Source organism: Bubalus bubalis, chromosome 4, assembly GCF_019923935.1.
Source record: "Bubalus bubalis isolate 160015118507 breed Murrah chromosome 4, NDDB_SH_1, whole genome shotgun sequence".
In the NCBI taxonomy this organism is placed as follows: domain Eukaryota; kingdom Metazoa; phylum Chordata; class Mammalia; order Artiodactyla; family Bovidae; genus Bubalus; species Bubalus bubalis.
In genome coordinates, this window is record NC_059160.1 from 22,681,326 (window position 1) to 22,701,752 (window position 20,427).

The window sequence follows — 20,427 nt, forward strand, 5'->3', positions numbered from 1 at the left end:
AGATGCAAACTACAATATACAAGATAGATAAACAACAAGGTCCTACTGTATAGCACAGGGAACTGTCCTCAGTATTCTGTAATAACCTATATGGGAAAAGAATCTGAAACAATAAATATATGTATAAGTGAATCACTTTGCTGTACAGCAGAAACTAACGCAACACTGTAAATCAACTATACTCCAATATAAAAACAACATGGTAAAGCAACTACAATAAAAATTAATAAAGTAAGTAAAATTAAATAAACTGACTTTAATCCAATAAGTGAAATGGGATTATCAATAAAAATTTTTAAGTAAAAAAAAAAAAACCCAGAAATAGATTCACAGACATAGAAAACAAATTCATGGTTACCAAAGGGGAAAGGAGGAGGAGGGATAAATTAGGAATTTGGGATTAACAGATACACAGTACTATATATAAAACAAACAATAAGGACCTACTGTATGGCCGATAGATATGTACGATATATGCAATATCTTACCATAACTTATCCTACAATGGAAAAGAATCTTAAAGAGAATATATACATATCCAGTTTACTGTACACCTGAAACTAACACAACATTGTAAATCAACACACTTCCATTAAAATAATAAGGAGGCATCTTCTGAGAAGACAGCTTTTGAACAGAAATGTCCAGTTGAGCAAAAAGTTCAGAATGGCCCAGGTTGTAGGGGCTCAAAAAATTAAAGAGGATCTAAGGGAAGTGAGACAGGCTGAAAATAAATTTAACCTAAAATAAATTTAACTGCCTACTTACCAGGAACACAAGAACGTTTACTTTTAGAGAAAGTCTAGGTTACACTGCTGTGGAATCCATGAATTCGCAAATGATAAAAGGAAAAAAGAGAGAGGCCCCTGATGAGCGTGGGTGGTGCAGCTGCAAGACAATGAGGTTTTCGAAAATGCCGCCATTTGTAAAATGAGTTTAAAATAATATTTTGACAAGACTTCACGCCTATAAAGGGTATTAATTAGTTTGGAATGTCCTGCAGTGTTTAGATGCTTTGTATTTTGAACACACGGACTGATTAGTTAATCTGCAGCTGCTTCTGGGTGCTCAGCAATTCTTACTGTCTTGTTGCTAGGAGATGAGGACTTGCCCGAAATCGCCAGAATGATGGGTCCTGTGAAGAGCTGCTGGGCTGTGCCCACTGGCCACAGTGCCACCAAGTGGTCAATCTGTAAAACGGTGGGACCAAGTTTTCCACCGCTCTAAGCGATGGACATTAGAGTAGGCTCCGGGAGTTGGTGATGGATAGGAAAGCCTAGCGTGCTGCAGTCCATGGGGTCGCAGAGTCGGACAAAACTGAGCAAATGAACTGAACTGAATCACAGCTCTCTAAGGTTGGCGCTAGTACTAAAGAACCCACCTGCCAATGCAGGAAACATTAAAAGATGCGGGTTCAATCCCTGGGTTGGGAAGATCCCCAGGAGGAGGGCATGGCAACCCACTCCAGTATTCTTGCCTGGAGAACCCCACAGACAGAAGAGCATAGCAGGCTACAGTCCATAGGATCGCACAGAGTTGGACACGACAAAAGCAACTTAGCACACAAAGGTCATCTCTGTTCCAGAGAATCAGCAGGTTCACTAAACAGGGGGGAATTGTTTATTCTCTTCATATTCTTCCCAACACAGTGAAGACTTTTTTTTCTCCAATGAACGCACCATGCCACAGCCAGCAGGATGGTGAATTTAAAGAATGTTGGACTGGTTGGCAGAAGGCATTGTAGTTTCCCCCTAATTTGACCTCTTTTGGACTTAATTTTCTCTTCTAAACAATGGGGGAGTTTGGGTTAGGTCTCCCAACATCCCATTCCTTCTACTCTACAAGTCTAATTCTTTGCTTTTTTTCCACATGTGGTTTTCATAGAGGAGCATAACCTGGAAGCTGACTCTGGTCCAGAAGCTCTAACAGATCTTGCTTCTGTTGCTTCAAAGTGAGTTTGGCAGGTGGCAGCAAAGCTGGAGGGTGAAGGGAGGCGCTATGCCCACCAGGAGAGGCAGAAGTGCCGACCTTATCTGGCAACTGACTCTGCTCTCCACATGCTTGGTGGAGGCCCAATGGGTAAAATTGTCCTTGCTGAGAGCACTGGCCAGAGCTCCAGCCCTGGCTCCTGGCACCCTGGGGAAACCTGTGAGGAAAGGTCCATGGGAAAGCTGATGGACTCGGAGCAGCAGGCTGGTGGGACTACCGCTTTCACTGAAGATTAGAAGGAGAAATCCGAATCCTACCTCAAAGGCTGCAGCCCTGCCCCTTCCTCTGAGTTTATGGGCACCTGGAATTGGCTCCAGGGAATTGCTCTCCTAGGAACCTTGCTCCCCATCATTGATGCTGCTGCTGCTGCTAAGTTGCTTCAGTCGTGTCCGACTCTGTGTGACCCCATAGACGGCAGCCTACCAGGCTCCCCCATCCCTAGGATTCTCCAGGCAAGAACACTGGAGTGGGTTGCCATTTCCTTCTCCAATGCATAAAAGTGAAAAGTGAAAGGGAAGTCACTCAGTCGTGTCCGACTCCCAGTGACCCCGTGGACTGCAGCCTACTAGGCTCCTCCCTCCATGGGATTCTCCAGGCAAGAGTACTGGAGTGGGGTTCCATTGCCCTCTCACTCCCCATCATTAGCTTTCTTGAATTCCTGTTTTGAGGCCATATGAATCCATATTCATGAGGCACCTCATCATGTGCCTGGTAAGGAGACTGGAGTCGTTTTCTTACTCCCCACAATAGCCTGCCTCCCTGTGACTGGTGCTTGGCAGGTAAATATGAGTTATGGTGAATGTTGTTCTTGTATTGCTGAGTGCATGCATGATAAGTTGCTTCATTTGTGTCCCACTCTGTGTGACTCTATGGACTGTAGCCCTCCAGGTTCCTCTGTCCATAGGATTCTCCAGGCAAGAATACTGGAGTGGGATGCCATGCCCTCCTCCAGGGGAAACTTCCCAATCCAGGGATCGAACCTGCATCTCTTAAGTCTGCACTGGCAGGCGAGTTCTTTACCACTAGTGCCACCTGGGAAGCCCTTGTGTTGCTGGGATTTATGAAAATCTTTATTAATCTGTATATTACATCCAGTTTCCTCCAAATTCAGGATCAAGTGAGACAACAGGATTCCTAAATATTAAACTAAAAAAGTACAGTGAATTAACAACATGCTGAGAAAATATAGCTGAATTATCATAGGTCTTGAGACTTTAGAGCTCTTGCTTTTGTGATTTGATTAACTCTATTTGTTATTATTTGGGGGGATTTTTTTCTAAAAATCTAATCTCAGTAAGACTTTGCATAAGATCCTCTCACTGAATTTCCACCCACTGGGGTAACTCACAGAACGTTAAAGACAGAATAGAGTTTAGTAATCATCTAGTTATTTTCAGTTTAACCGAGACCAAAAATATATACATAAATAAAATTAAAGTAAATCAAATTTTATTTTTTACAATTTAACTTTTAAAAATAAATAAAAGTACTGCAGGGTCTCTTCTATTTTTTAACAACTATGAATCATAAAAGTCAAGGGCCAAGTGACATCAAGCTCTGACTCACTTTGTCATTTTTGAATATCATATGTGGAGGAGAAAGAAAAGGAAGAAAAAATACAAGGTATTCTTTTTATCTTTTGACCTGGTTGTTGAAGGCAGCACCTCCACTTGAACACATCAGCTCTATGATGTTTTGTGGATAGAATATTTTATTGTTCTCATTCTTTGCCCCCCAAAACCAAGCCCAATCATATCTTGTTTCCCTGTGTCTACGAGACAGGATATACCAGTTTGTTTCCAATCTCAGATGTTCAGCACCACAAGCCCAGGAACCCAGCCAAAGCCAAGGAAAAGGTGGGGGCCAGCTCACCAAATTTCTAGGCTCTCCTGTTAAGAACATCATGCTCTCCTAGACCTCAGATTTCCACCCAGGCAGCAGCTGTTAGGCCCACAGAGGTCTGGATGGGCTTGACTGCTCAAGTGTTCCCTAGAGAGACATCTGTCATGTCAAGGAAAGAGCCACAGACCTGCAGCTAGGGGATTGAGTGTGAAAACCAGTTCAGTCACACTCTGACTTAAGCAAGTCCCATAATGCTGAGGTCCGATTTCCTCATCTAGAAAACAGAGATGATCATAAGAACATCACAGACTTTTTTAAGAGGATAACATGAGACAATGCAGGTAAAGTTGCTGAACTACTGATATTATTTGATATTATTATTTGCAATTCTTGTTAACTAGGGTGTGAAAATGCACACCAATCTTGTTTGTAAACCTGTTATTGTTTAAACAAAACATTTTTAAAATGTGCTCGTCCTGGATTTGAAATAATGGAGACCCGACAACCAAAGAAGAAAATCTCAAGTTACCTCGGCCACAGAAGAGTGTGAGCTTGGCGAGGGTATGATCACGTGTCCTGAGAGAGAGATGAGGGACAGGAAGTACTGGCTGGAGAAGCGGCCTCATGTCTACATGTTCAGGAGAGAGAAAAAACTGCTCCTTGCCCTTGCTGTCCCAGAGTTTGGGGGCCGCGCCAGGAAGCCGAAGGTGTCTGCCTGAATGGCAGAGCGCAGAGAAATGGCATCTGCATGACCCCTGTTGGCAGTTTCTGGGCTTGCCCAGCCAGGTTTCCTGCACATTGCTTGCATTTGATTCAGAAGGGAGGTAGGCATCCTGGACACAGCTGAGATGGGCCTGGGTGTGAGGAAAACAGCACGGCGACTTCAAACGCTTCAAGGCATCATCAGCTGGTTTCAAGAGCGAATGAGAATGAGAGACAGAAATAGGCCAACCAATAAGCTTTCTTTCCCTAAGCATCTTCATTAAAATTCAATCACAGACGGCTACCTGGGCAAGTTCTAGTATATTCTAACATATGGAGTGCTCTCCATTAACAGATCTGGACAGAAGGTAATGTAAAAACATATAAAATAACACTTCCTAAATGTTGCTCAGCAGAAGAAATACAAGTCTCTGAGATGTGTCACACAGGAGATTTGATTTGGAACAGAAGCCTATGGTTAACAAAAATTCAGTAGGGAGGAGAAAAAGGAAACAGAATAAAATCAGGTTAAATCATCAATCAAAGACTGTTTATGCTTTTTGGACCTAATAGTAAATAAAAAGTCAGAAAGCATTCTTTTTTTTTTTTTAATGCATGTAACTAATATAGTAAAGGGACCGTTGACCATAAATAAGCTCAAGGTGAAAAGCTTCCTCTAAAACAAAAAGCAACTAAATTAAAAAAGACAAAAACTAAAATCAATAGTGAATGCATTCTACATAAATAAAACATTTCCCTCAGAAAATTGATTGAAAAAATACATAAATAGCTTGTTTTTATAGTTAAATTTTTAACCTCTGCTGCATAATAATAATTGAAAGAATTCTGAGAAATCAGACAAAAGTATTTGGTGGATTTGAATTAATGGGCCAAGCAAGCTTTTTTCCCTTGGCTTCCCTGTCAAACGAATCATAGATCGAGTCTTTGGTTATAGTTCTGGCCGATGAAGGGATTTCTGAGATGCCGACATAGTTTTTTTTGGCCATCCTTGAACTGGTTGTGATAGTATAGGCATTGCTTCGGTAACACTTCATCGAGGACATGCAGAAAGTCTCTTTCATGCCTCTCCTAAAATTGGCATTATAAATGGAATACAGAGTAGGTTTAGAGGCTGAGGAACTAAAGGATATCCACGTGATAGCAGTGAACACAAGGGAACTTTTCTTATAGTCTCGTTCGTGGGGGTGCCACAGCTGAGCGACATGAAAAGGCAGCCAGGAGAGCAAAAACAGCAGATTTAAAATAAGGAACATCTTGATTGTTTTCACTTTTGTCCTTGGGACAATGTTCATGGTCCGCCTCACTGTCCGGCCATCAGTGCCGATTCTCCAAATGTATTTTATGACCTTCTGGTAAAAGAAGATTATGAGGATGCACGGGATCACAAAGCTCACCAAGAAATGGATGACAGTGTAGGCGGTTCCTTCCCAGGAGGAGGGAAGGAAATAGTTGCAGTGGTTGTCCCAGCTGGAGCCATAGAAGAACAACACAGGGGTCACAAAGGTCGCCTCGAAGATCCAGGATGCTGCGATCATCTTCTTGGCTTTCTCTCTGGACACCTTGAAGCTCAGTGGGTAGACGATGGTGTAGAACCGGTCTATGCAGATGGACAGGAGCACATAGATCTGGACACCTGGGGTGAGATACTGAAAGTAACGCACCGCCCTGCACATGGCGCTGCCCAGGGTCCAGCGGCCGGTGGAGAACTGCAGCAGGACAAAAGGCGTGCTGGCCACGCTGACCAGAAGGTCAGCGCATGCCAGGGACACCACAAAGTAATTGGTGGTGGACTGAGTCCTCCTGCTGCGGTGGATGACCAGACACACCAGGGAATTGCCAAAGATAGAAAACAACCACAGGGCCCCAAAGGAGATGCTGGCGGTGGCCACTTCTCCAGGGCTCGGTCCGTACTGTGGATCTGTTCTGTTGCTCCTCCAGCTGTGCTCTGTCAGGTCTCGGCTCGGCAGAGGGGTGGTCGTCTCTGCGCAGCTGTGGTTGTGAACAGGCACCGGCAGTGTAGGAGCAACCAAAGGTGGCTTGCTGTTATCCATTCTGTGAGCAAAAACCATATTCATTTTTCCCCTCTTAGTTCTGGATAAGGAAAGAAGAATGAGGCCTCCTGTTAAAACAGTGTTACAAGGATTGATTCCTAAGGCTAACAATGATTTAGGATGCTTAGGTCAGTTGTCATTTGTCAAGGAGGACTTGTGCGTTGGTAGGAAAACTTGACTACTACCCAGAAAAAGCTCTGGCTCTGCTTCTCTTTCATTTTAGGGCTGTTTCAGCTGAGCCCAGCTCAGGGTCTCCCTGGCCTCCCCTCTCTCCTGACCTTCGTCAAATGTGGTGGAACGCACAGCAAGCCCCAGTCCTCACTGACCCTTGTTCCCTTCACGCGCTGGGGATCACAGAGCGGTAGGGATCTCAGATCTGGCTCACTTTCAGGGTTTACCCCCAAATGAACTGCTGGAATTCTGGGAAGCATATGAGAAGTTCCTGAATGTCCTAACACTAAAGTAGTGAGGCTGCAAGGGAGGAAAACTTGGGCAGATGGAAACACAGATGTCAGCTATGGAAATAGCTAACAGGAATGTGAATGCAGACTGGCTGGCTACTGGGAAGGACCTTGTCCTCACTTACTGCAGAATTCCCATTACAGAAGCATCGTGGGAGTACATGGAGCAAACGTAACACTTTCACGTGAGCCAGAAGTAGCTCATTTAATGACACAAAAACACAGCCTATTTTTCCCCAAATGATGTGCCACCTATTGATGACGTATTTGATGCTGCTGTTGCTACTGTTTCATAAAATGACACCGACTGAGAATGTGCAAGATGTCTCCTAAAGGATGTAAAACCAGGCTGCTAGAAACCTCATGGCATTCAGATAATTATAAGTAATCTACTCTAGCTTTACCCAGCCTTTAACTTTTTCTTACTACTATTCAGTTAGGGGAAAAAAGTTACACTTTTTAACAGGGAAAAACACTGTATCATTGTGAGCCATGCAATTAAAATTGAGGTGACTGTGGCTGCAGCCATCTTGAAGGTTTAATTTGGTCTGAATCTAGTAAGCAGAAAGAGAAAGCACAGCCACTGAATCCATAACAACCAGGGCTGGGGCACAGGGCAGGGCGCCCCAGCAACAGGCTCTGCCTCTTGCCCTTCCCCGGGGGCGGCTGTCACTACACCTCACAAAGAAATGTTTCTGTGGGGTCAAAGGACAGTTCCTAATGACCCATTTTTCCTTGAAGGATATTTGCAGTGATTTGTGGTAGGGAGAGGATGTTAATATATATTGTCCTCACCAAGAAACCCCATTCAACAAAAGTCTGAAGCTCAGGGTGATGTACAAATGGCCAGGTCCATGTTCCCTTCAAGGCTTTTTTTGTCCATGAAGCAGCCCTACTTAATTTCTTAAAGAGAAACATAAGTTAACTAGCCACTTTAATAACTAAAAGACCTTTAAGCATGCCTGGCTGGTTGACAGTAAGTCGTAAGACTAGCAACCATACTTTCCATATAAAAAATTAGGACACAGTCTGAAAACGGGACGAAAGATCTAAAATTAGCACTGTCCTTGAAAATCTGTAATGCATGTGTCATCCTTACAAAATCAAAATCATCTTTTCACCTTTATGTGCGTAAAACCTACAACACTGAAAAAAGAAAAAAAAAACTAAATTTTTTTTTAAAGATTTAAAGTTTAAAAGGACTGATACTGAAGCTGAAGCTCCAATACTTTGGCCACCTGATACGAAGAACTGACTCTTTGGAAAAGACCCTGATGCTGGGAAAGATTGACAGCAGGAGGAGGAGGGGACGACAGAGGATGAGATGGTTGGATGGCATCACTGACTCAACAGACATGAGTTTGAGTGAACTCCGGGAGTTGGTAATGGACAGGGAGGCCTGGCGTGCTGCAGTCCATGGGGTCGCAAAGAGTCAGACACGACTGAGTGACTGAACTGAACTGAAAGCTTAAAAATACAAGAGACAAGCAACATTCCCAGAGAGAAAGGGCTGTTCTAAATTTGTGGGGGAATGCCTGTGGCCTAAATAAAACAGGAGCTGGTGGCACGGGCACTTTTCTGTAGTTCCACACACACTTTGAAGCCTCTGAACTTCCTTCTGCTTCTTTCTTCCTCTCATAGCAAAACTCTGCAGATGAAACTCAAAATCACCACCACCCCCACCACCACTGATGCGCTGCAGGGGCCTTCTTCTGTCCCTTCCTCCTGCAGCTTTACAACAAGTGTGTCTGACCCCCGCCATACACACACACACCTCCACCCACCCACACACACACCCCCACCCACACACACACATACCCTCCGGGAAAGGGGACAAGGGAGGGGCTTCCCTCGTGATCCAGTGGTTAAGACTCCACACTTCCACTGCAGGGGAAGCATGTTTGATCCCTCTCCAGGGAACTAAGATCCCACAAGCTGTGGGGTGTGGCCAAATAAGAAAAAGAAATGGGACAAGACAGCCTGAGGAGTTGTTGAGTCTAGGTCTCACCTGATTGATGGCATGACTTTTCTGATTGGACCTAAAAGTGCTGCACCTCTGTTTACTCATTCAGTACACCAAGAAACTATGCTAGGTGCTAGGAAAACCAATGAAAAGTAAGGCCAGTAAAAGGGTAAATGTATAAATAAGCTGTCTGCCATATTATAATGAAATTCTAAAATAATTATAATTGACAGATAAGGAGCTAAGTGGCAGAGAAAAACAGGGACCCAATTTTGCTTGGAAAAGGGAAGAAAAGGAAAGGCTTCACAAAGGAGACCAAGGTGTAAGCCAGGGACCTGGAGGAGAGGTCCCTTCTTCAGAAAGACAGGGGTTTAAAAAAGAAAAAAAAGTCCCAAACATTCCAAGGGAGAGAGCGAGCATGTGGAATAACTTGGGGGTCATCCTTCTAGGGCTGACCTTTTGGGGGCCCTTTTCCCCTTCAGTTCAGTTCAGTCGCTCAGTCATGTCCGACTCTTTGAGACCCCATGGACTGCAGCACGCCAGGCCTCCCTGTCCATCACCAACTCCCAGAGCTTACCCAAACTTATGTCCATTGAGTCAGTGATGCCATCCAACCATCTCATCCTCTGTCATCCCCTTCTCCTCCTGCCTTCAATCTTTCCCAGCATCAGAGTCTTTTCCAATGAGTCAGCTCTTAGCATCAGGTGGCCAAAGTATTGGAGTTTCAGCTTCAACATCAGTCCTTCCAATGAACACTCAGGACTGATCTCCTTTAGGATGGACTGGTTAGATCTCCTTCTAGTCCAAGAGACTCTTAGAGGTATAGTTTTCTGCAGACCATACTGCGCAGACCATACAGTCTCTAAATGCCCTACAAGCAAACTGACCTACATTTTTCCTGTGGTTACAATGAGAAGTCATATTTTCCCCATTCATGGGCTGAAATGCAGTCACCCGGTGGGTGAGAACATTAACATATGCAGAATGGCTGTGGTTCCCTCTTTCACAGAGCATTTTGTTACTCCTTTTCCCGGTTTGTTTTGCTTTAGAGCCATGCTGGATGTTCCCAGGGAGCTTTACAAAATGCTGATGCTGGGGTCCTTCCCTAGGGATTCAGATTTAATTGCTCTGGGATGCAGCCTGGGCATCAGGAGGTTTCAAGAGTTCCCCAGGTGATCCCCATGTGCAGCCCGGATTAACAATCACTGCTTTAGAATTGCTTCCACATTTCTGTCTTCTCCCATTAACTATGGGGTCCTGGGAAAAGGGCGTTATTCTTTGTCTATGCTCCACAGCTTCCTCTGAAGTTCTTTACATTAATAACCGCTTATTAGCTATTGAATGAATTGACTTCAGAAAGAGAGAGAGCTGAAATACAGGCCTCCTACTCTAGGTGGCTCTGCTAGGAGAATTAAAAGCAGAGATACAAAATCACTGTGTGTTCTCAGAGAGCTGGAACGCTGGTGACCATGGTGACAGGGGGAAACACAGCTCCTGACAAGAGCAGGGCAGGTGAAACTGAAGTCACCCAGGTCAACTCTCGTTTAAGGGCGAGTAAAGGCAGTTTAGGCGACCTCAGACAGCCTCCTGTACCCACTCGCAGAAAACATGGTCTGCCATATTATAACTAACTGAATTCTAGAATTCTAAAGTAAATGTTAAGAAAGCTCTCCCCTGCTCCATTAATTTGGAAATAAATATATCTTTAAGGGAGTATTTCTGAAATACAGAGGCTACGTAATTAGTAGTTGTGTCTGGGTCATCCATATTCAGTAATTTTAGCAACAACAGGAAAGCCATCTTCACCTCTTTCCAGCTCATCCTGTCTCTTCCCAACCAGCCCTGAGACTACCACATGACACAGCGGATTGAGCTGAGACTGAGGGTCCCTATTCATATAAACCTTTCTCTATGTATTTTTTTAATTTAAATTTATTTATTTTAATTAGAGGCTAATTACTTTACAATGTTGTATTGGTTTTGCCATACATCAACATGAATCCGCCACAGGTGTACACATGTTCTCAATCCTGAACCCTCCTCCCACCTCCCTCCCCATACCATCCCTCTGGGTCATCCCAGTGCACCAGCCCCAAGCATCCTGTATCCTGCATCAAACCTGGACTGGCGATTCGTTTCTTATATGATATTATACATGTTTCAATGCCATTCTCCCAAATCATCCCACCCTCTCCCTCTCCCACAGAGTCCAAAAGACTGTTCTATACATCAGTGTCTCTTTTGCTGTCTCGCATACAGGGTTATTGTTACCATCTTTCTAAATTCCATATATATGTGTTAGTATACTGTATTGGTATTTCTCTTTCTGGCTTACTTCACTCTGATTATATAATAGGCTCCAGTTTCATCCACCTCATTAGAACTGATTCAAATGTATTCTTTTTAATGGCTGAGTAATACTCCATTGTGTATGCGTACCACAGCTTTCTTATCCATCTGCTGATGGGCATCTAGGTTGCTTCCATGTCCTGGCTATTATGAACAGTGCTGCGATGAACACTGAGGTACATGTGTCTCCTTCAATACTGGTTTCCTCAGTGTGTATGCCCAGCAGTGAGATTGCTGGGTCGTATGGCAGTTCTATTTCCAGTTTTTTAAGGAATCTCCACACTGTTCTCCATAGTGGCTGTACTTTTATCTATGTATTATCTAAGAGAGGAATTATCCATCTGTTGGGCTCTAAGAGATGTGTTTTAATATACAGGTGGGGAAAATGGTGGACATGAGCTGACATGATATAGAGCTAGGGAGTGAGCGACCTCTGTAATGATGGGGCCTTGCATCTATATATAAAATGATATGTCTGTCACTTCATATTGTAATTTTTATTTTGAGTGCTGTCTCCCCCTGTTGGGTTATGAATTCCTTAAGGACAGGGACTGTGTCTTTACTTCTATATCCCTGCAGCACATAGATATTAATAAAAGTTTACTGAATAAATAAATGGGTAGATATGTTAAGAAAAATTATCCATCATTTGAAAATAAGGCACAGAGAGCATAGCATAATTTTTTAATATCATGCTAGGACACTGTTACATGGGCTTCCCCAAGGATTATTTAATTCTCTGGAAGAATGTATCTGTTCTTGATTTTGCTATTTACAATATGACTAGCACCCAGACATTACATGTAAACATGCAAATTTGTTTAGTAGAAAAAATAACCCCAAAGGTTATAGATTTATTGCCCTGTAGGACAATAACCAGTTTTGTGCCTCCTAGCAATCTTATGCTCACGTTATTTAAAGAAACAAAAAAATAGAAACACCCCCCCAATCCCTATAAATATCCATTTATTCAAATGTTCTTGGAAGCAACCTTATTATCTCATCTGTTCCTTCAGTAATAAGTTAATGAATTTTTGACATTATGTTCATTTCTATGCTTGAATGAGAATGATGATGAATGAGAACCATGACTTTAACCTTTGGAAAACTGTATTTTGATGGGTATATGAATGATTAGATACTAATGAGAGGACCACAGAAGAGAATCAGAGGGGCACAGACGATAAACTTCACAGTTTGCCAGAGGCTATTCCCAGATAAGTGTATCATTGCTGGGTAGGTTTCTTCCAGACTCAGGAAACCCTAACAACTGATTTATTTTTCCCTCCTGAAATTATACAGATTCAGAGATATTCCCATAATACAGGAAGAGTATGGCAAATTAGAATTTTATGTTAAATTTATATATGATTTGGTTGGGAAAAAAATGAATGGAAACATTTTCTGTAGAATTAGCCACACAGCCTGTGGCTAATGAGCAGTGAGATTAACTGCAATGAAGACAGGAGTTATAGTAGCATCAATACCACCAAGAGTTAGTACTTTTTATGTGTGTGTGCTTTTTATCTGTCAGGTATTTCATATGGAGAGACCTTCCAGAGAAAGAGGTAATATTATTAGCCCTATTTTTCAAATGAAAAAACTGACGTTCTTCCCCAAGGTCATACAATTGGAAAGTGCTCACCCAAGACTGCCTTGCTCCAAAGCCCATGCTTTTTACCACCACTGGCACCTCATCTCCCAGGGGAGCCACAATGGGCTGATCTAAATTTGGAGGGTCAAACTGGCTGTACACAGACTTCTCAATCAAACACGAATACAAAATTCCCCCACAGACTCTTGCAACCCACAGATACATCTGTTCAATATGCTAGCTCATAAATATGTGACACAGTGAACATGTGGGGGGAAAAATCACTCCCACTATATACTGCAGGGAGGCTTAGCATCAAAAGTGCCGTAGACATGCTGGTCTGGAAACACAGCCTTTCTTCAGAATAAAGAATGTGAGAGTGTTGAAAATCCATTATCAGATGATTGACTGCTGCCTTTTAAATGTAGAATGAAAGCACAACTCTAGACTTCAGTTTGAATTGAAGTGTAGAAAAAGTCTGAACAATTCAGTATCACCCCAAGTAGGAAATTCTCTTTTAAATTTTAACTGCTGTAATTTAAGAAATATGATGGTGGTAGATATTTTCCTTAAACCTTTCACTGTTTTGTAGGCTTGATTTGCCTACATATGAAATAAGATTGGAACAGAGATGGGCTGGGACTAGCTTGCATGGGGCTCCTCAGAGCACATTCCTTCCCAATTCCAAGTTCAATGACATCATGTTGGCATCATGAATCAGCCAAGGTAGGAACAGTCGCACCGTGAGACTGACAACCACCACAAATAGGCTCTTTCCCTGCAGAGCCAGTAGTTACCAGCCCACCACTTCCAGTAGGGCAGTTCACAGACCAACCTATCCAAAAGTCCTGAACTCACACGCAGCCCTGAATTTACAAATGGCTAAGGAGGTCACACAGGTTCTTTGGAAGCTTCCTGAGTTCCTATCTTGCTTCCTGGCTCTGAGCTATGGCTCTGGTGTGGACACTGAGCTAAGCACTTTATAGAACTATGTAAGGCCCAGGTAGCTACCAGCATGACTGTGGTGGGGGAACAGGAAAACCAGAAAGAGACAAGACATGTCTCTCATAATGTGCCACACAGACAGGGCTGCCAGATGAAACACAGGAAGCCCAGTTAAGCATGAGTTTCAGATAAATAACAGATAATTTTTTAACATAACTATGTCCCGTCCTATATTTTTCTTACCTAAATCTGACAAACCTACACACCTAGAACATAATCTTCTGCTGAGAGACACTTTGTTCCAGCTCACAATATAGGCTTACTGAAAAGCAGATATGTGTACAGGCTTTGAAGCAGACTGAAGTAGGAGTACTATCTCTGTCACTCATTATCCAGTTGTGTGACCCAAAACAAGTTATCTAACCCTCTTGATTCCAGTGTTCTCATCTGTAAAATGAGAATCTGTTCAGTCGTGTTTTTGTGATCCCATGGGCTGTAGCCCACCAGTTTTCTCTGTCAGTGGAATTTTCCAGGCAAGAATACTGGAGTGGGTTGCCATTTCCTACTCCAGGGGATCTTCCCAACCCAGGGATTGAACCTGCATCTCTTGGATTTCCTGCACTGGCGAGTGGATTCTTTACCACTGTGCCACCTGAGAAGCCCAGAAGATGAGGATAATTAGTCCCTATTTCATTTGATTATTATGAAGATTAAATGAGATAGTATATGCTCAGGAGTTAAATGAGTTATTACAAGTCAATCTGTGTGGTACGACACCCTCAGTAAGTGTTATCCTACGATAGTTCTAAAACACACCTAGCTTGGTGTCTGACACATAGCCAGTGCTGAAAATATTAGCACTACTGTTAGCCCATAAAAGTCTTCTAAGCCATATGACAAGCAAATTTTAGTAACCACAGCACACATCACACCCTAGAGTCATATTACTAACATTGGTCACATAATTTAGGATTGTTAAGGATGAATGGCTTTTGTCAAGGGCCTGAATACCTCATCACTGACAACACTGCTTTTAAGGGGAAAGTCACTGAGATCCAAATAAACAAACATAATCTTTCTCCAAGTTCCTTTACGTTGGGGATTTGTGTGTGTATGTGTGTGTATGTGTGTGTGTGTGTGTGTGTGTGTGTGTGTGACATATTTGCCAGATAAGGGCTTCCCTGGTGGCTCAGAGGGTAAAGCATCTGCCTGCAATGTGGGAGACCTGGCTTTGATCCCTGGATCGGGAAGATCCCCTGGAGAAGGAAATGTACAACCCACTCCAGTATTCTTGCCTGGAGAATCCCATGGACAGAGGAGCCTGGTAGGCTACAGTCCACAGGGTCACAAAGAGTTGGACACGACTGAGTGACTTCACTTTCTTTTTGCCAGATGAAACTTTTTCCTATACCCTGAACCAAAATATGTATTGATAATCTAACTAGACTGTGTCTTTCTCAAAAGCATACAGACACTATCCTGCTTAAATTATTTCCTTTAGATAATTCTGAATAATTGCAAAAGAACCTCATAATTCCAGTGAAAATTAAGTTTCTTCTCCACCATCTGAGACTCCTGGCATTGTGATTTATAAGCTTGAAATTTTCCCTAATGCCCTTCTCTCTTTCTTCTGGTTATATAATATATATAAGTATTTCTCCATAATATTTTCAGGTCTGCGCTTTTCAATCTGTTTCCCAACTGAGATCAAGCAGTTTCCTGAGATCAGATGTGGCACATTTTCTCTTTGTTTGAATATTTGTTCTGCTTTCAAGGAGAACATGATTTTTTTTGAACAGGAAAGGGTTTTCAAAAAAGCCTCTTCTAACATCTCAAATGCAGGAGACCTGGGTTTGATTCCTGGGTTGGCAAGATCCCCTGGAGAAGGGCATGGCAACCCACTCCAGTATTCTTGCTTGGAGAATCCCCGGGACAGAGGAGCCTGGTGGGCTACAGTCCATGGGGTTGCAAAGAGTCGGACACAACTGAGCGACTAAGCACACACACAACATCACAAAATATCCCAAAATAATGACATTGCTGGTGAGAAATTCTAGATATCTAGAGTTAAGGAACTATATTCTTCTTTTGGAGAAGGAAGTGGCAACCCACTCCAGTATTCTTGCCTGGAAAATCCCATGGACAGAGGAGCCTGGTGGGCTACAGTTCATGGGGTTACAAGAGTCAGATACGGCTTAGCAACTAAACCACCACCACCACGATTCTTCTTTCATTACCTTTACCTTTTTTTTTTTTTCACATAAATTTGAAAATATTAGAAATAAACAGAGTCAGCATTCTTGGTGTGATTTCCAGAAATCAGGAGGGCTTCTATCCCCTCTGCTTCTCTCACCATTAGAGCAACATTCTTTTAGGGTCAAAGTCCCATTTTAGTATACATGCTGCTAAGTGAGCACCAAAGGTCCACTTAAAATGTAAATGCTTCTTAAAGAGTAAATTTTAAAACTTATTATCAGTAGAACAGTGGTGATATCTGAGAGCCTTTCTATCCTGGAGAGCTATGATCTTAGTGAAAATGAGAACAGAAGAGATGCCAGAAAGCCAACGCCACAAGCAACAGTCAGGATCTGGAGAGAATGAAGGTGGGGTGTCACATTGTGGGAAGGGATGGGTGGAGGCTGAAAGGTTGAAGCTGAAGAAGATAAATGCCATCGACTTGACAGTTTTGTGTGGGTATGGCTGGCACTGGAGAGATATATGACCCACAGAAGTCCAACAGAAAGGAGCCCAGGCTTCACCCACATGGAGGTTTACGTTGATCACAGGGGCAATCCTCCCCAGACTCTCTGTAGACCTAGCTGCAGGAGGAAATGTTAGGTCATACCGGCTCCTCTTTGGGGGAATGTATAAAGGACACGATCCAGTATTTCCCACCCCAGCTGCCACTTAGTACGGATCTATGTGGAAGCCTGAATAACACTTCCTGTCTCTCTACTGTTCTCACAAAGTCTGTGGTCAGATAAAATGCAAAAGAAACAAACAGCAATAAACTTCACCCTAAGAAATGACCACTTTGTTATGACAGTATATATACACAGCAGTCCTCAATCACATGTTATCTGATATTTTTTATCATCTAGGAGAAGCCAGGATTGGGCTAATTGCTGGAGATACAGAGGTAAACTAGAGCTCTCCTCTAGTGGGAGAAATAATATTACATAGCTAAATAAGAAAAAGTACACAATTAATAAATGGTTAGTGCCATGGGAAAAAACAAAGCAAAATGAAGGTTCAGAATGGGCAGGAAAGGGATGGCAAGTGGGTGGTTGGCTGGTCACCCAGTGGCCATTCCCAACACCTCCCCTGCCTTCCTGTCTCCAGAGGCTGACAAGGAAAGATAATCACCTTCCACCAACCCTTGCAGCTAGGGGTGGTCATATCAACATCATCTCCTCTGGCCACTGAGACAAGAGAAAGCCTCCTTGTAGGGTGCTGGGAGGCTCGCGAAAAAAATCTTTCTTAAAAGGAAAAGGGCATGTCGGGAGTGTTCTTTCTTATGAGCCTGGCTATCCCTCACTTTCTGCCTTTGTAAACTGTCACATAATGATACCAGTGCAATTGGTGGTATCTTATGAGGTTAAGGGACGTCCTAAGACTCTCAAAGATACCACGCAGTGCTCTGACATTACAGAGCTGCCAGAACACCTGCCTCCAGACTACTTATTAAGTAGTCCTTGATTTCTTAAACCCTTTTGAGTTTTCTGTTCAGTTCAGTTCAGTAGCTCGGTCGTGTCCGACTCTTTGCAACCCCATGAATCGCAGCACGCCAGGCCTCCCTGTCCATCACCAACTCCTAGAGTTTACCCAAACTCATGTCCATTGAGTTGGTGATGCCATCTAACCATCTCATCCTCTGTCGTCCCCTTCTCCTCCTGCCTTCAATCTTTCCTGGCATCAGTCTTTTCAAATGAGTCAGCTCTTCGCGTCAGGTGGCCAAAATATTGGAGTTTCAGCTTCAAAATCAGTCCTTCCAATGAACACCCAGGACTGATCTCCTTTAGGATGGACTGGTTGGATCTCCTTGCAGTCCAAGGGACTCTAGTTTTCAGTTATTTGCCTCTAAATGCAGGATCTTATTTCAGATAGTCATCAGAGAAGGATTCTCTGAAATGATACTAGAGCTAAAATCCCATTTACAGGAAGCCAGCCATGTGGAAATCAGAATGCATTCTAGGCAAAAGGAAGAATGAGTCCAAAGGTCCTGGGGCAGGAACAAGCTTGTTATGAGGCTGGAGTATCTGAATGTGGAAGAAAATGGTGGTGGTGGTGGTGGTTTAGTCTCTAAGTCGTGTCCAACTCTTGCAATCCCATGGACTGTAGCCTGTCAGGCTCCTCTGTCTGTGGGATTCTCCAGACAAGAATACTGTAGTGGGTTGCCATTTCCTTCTCCAGGGGATCTTCCCCACCCAGGAATCAAACTCAGGTCTCCTACATTGCAGGCAGATGATTTACCAACTGAGCTATGTGCCTCACATAGCTCAAGAAAGAAAATGGGCAGGGATTAGGTCACATATAGCACTGTAGGGCACAGGTGTTATTCTTATTGCAGTGAAATCCACTGCAAGCTTTAAGCAATGGACGAATATGAGTATTACCAGATTTGTGTTTTAAAAATACAACTTTAGCTGCTGTGTGGGTAGCTGAGAGTAGAAGAGGAGAGAACTGTTAAGAGGCTCTTACAATTACCTAGGTACATGATGACCAGGGCAGTAGCAGTGTAAGTGGAAAAAAGTAGATGGATATTGAAAACCTATTGGAGAAAGAGCCACCAAGATTTGCTGATGTGTGACGGGGTAGGGGATGGAGATGATTCTTAAGTTTAGGATGTGAGACGCAGAAAGAAAAAGTTTGGGGAACTGGACATCAGCAATTCTATTTTGGCTGAATTAAATTCCTATTGGATATTCAAGCAGAGCTATCCAGGTGGCACCTGGACATATAAGTTTGGAGAAATGTCCTTCAGATTCTTTGCCCATTTTTATTAATTCATTCATCATTCCATAAGCATATTGTAAGATCATACAATGCGCCAGAATGTACTGTGCTAAGAACTGGATATACAATGGCAAACAAAACTGCGTCCCTACCCTCATGAAGGTCAGAGTCTAGTTGTGGAGGGGTGGAGAGAAGAGTAAGAAATAAGCACAAATAAAGACAGTAAGTTGTGGGCTTCCCTGGTGGTCTAGTGGTTAAGAATCCATCTGCGAATGCAGGAGACATAAGAGACTCAGGTTCGATCCCTGGGTCGGGGAGATCCCCTGGAGGAGGGCACAGCAACACACTCCAGTATCCTTGCCTGAAGAATCCCATGGACAGAGGAGCCTGGCAGATTTATAGTCCATAGGATTGCCAAGAGTCGGACACGACTGCAGCGACTTACCACGTGTGCACAGGAAGATCCCATATGCCGCAAGGTAGCTAAGCTCGTGCACCGTAACTACTGAGCCCACGCGCTAAATCTATTGAAGCCCACACTCCCTAAAGCCCGTGCTCCCCAACAAGGGAAACCATTGCAATGAGAAGCCCACGCACCCCAACCAGAGAGTAGCCCCCACTCTCCAAGACTAGAGAAAGACAGCAACGAAAACCTAGCACAACCCCCCAAAAAGACAGTAAGTTGTTAAAAGTTGTATGAAAGAAAAGAGCTATTTTAAGAGCTTGGCAGGAGGCCCCTTTCTTGGGCTTCGAGACTGGGGAAGTCATGGAGGCAGGAGAAGCAGGGACAGAGGCCAGGGTCCTCTGCAGTAGACTCGCCAGGACTGCTGCTGCAGACAGAACACAGGCCAAGGAAATCCAGTCACCACTGGATCCCCAGCTTCCTTTCAGATCTGAACAATGTTTCAGGCTCCTTGGGGCCTGGCCTTAGGACTGCTCTTGTGACAGGCTGTTGTTCTTAAGGTGACTCAGAATTCTTTGCCCCATCACATGGGGGCAGGGAAGACAGAAAGGAGTAAGCGGGGCCTGGAGGGGCAGAGTACTTCTGGGTACCTCCTTTCACTCTGGTACCACAGAGGGGCTCCCCGTTCTCCCTCCCTACTCCCCATTATGTGCCCATCAGGTGCTCTATAAGCAAAGAGAGGTAAGGAATCCGGGAGGAGAGAGGTCTGACACCCCTCTGAAGGTCACTGCTCCACGGGGTCAGTGGCTGCCCACTGGTAAGTGCAACCGGAAGACCCCACTGCCTGGTATAGAGAGAGGTTAAGTCATTGAGATACTGATGTGCGTGCACTGTGCTCCTTGCTGGGACTTTTTTCCTGTCCTCTGCTGAGAATGAGCCCAGGGCTCAGCACTCTCTAGTCTTAGAGGAGAGTTTCTTACCAGGCCTGAGACAAGCCTGTTTCCTTGGCTTTTGTTTTCTGGATGCTGGGTTCTCTGGTTGGCAGGGGAGGGGGTGGGATTTCTGCAGTTCTGTACAGGGGAGGAGGGAGAAACTAGGACCTCTGAAACAGGAGTGTGGCTGTGCCCCCTGGAGTCCTGCAAAGGGGAGTC

General features: G+C 43.8%; 1 protein-coding gene across 14 annotated transcripts in view; it reads right to left on the reverse strand.

Moving 5' to 3' along the window:
- Positions 1-3,682: 3,682 nt before the first annotated feature.
- Positions 3,683-20,427, reverse strand: part of GPR19 (G protein-coupled receptor 19) — a 36,902-nt gene continuing 20,157 nt past the window's right edge. For 12 of the 14 annotated variants that reach the window (XM_025283282.3, XM_044941170.2, XM_044941171.2 and 9 more), the window contains one exon: positions 3,683-6,645. In XM_025283282.3, coding sequence (XP_025139067.2) covers positions 5,388-6,645 — 1,258 coding nt within the window. In that variant the 3' untranslated portion in view covers positions 3,683-5,387. Of the gene's footprint in view, positions 6,646-9,916; positions 10,511-20,427 lie in introns of those variants that run through there. The other 2 variants (XM_044941177.2, XM_044941176.2) reach the window with 2 other exon arrangements.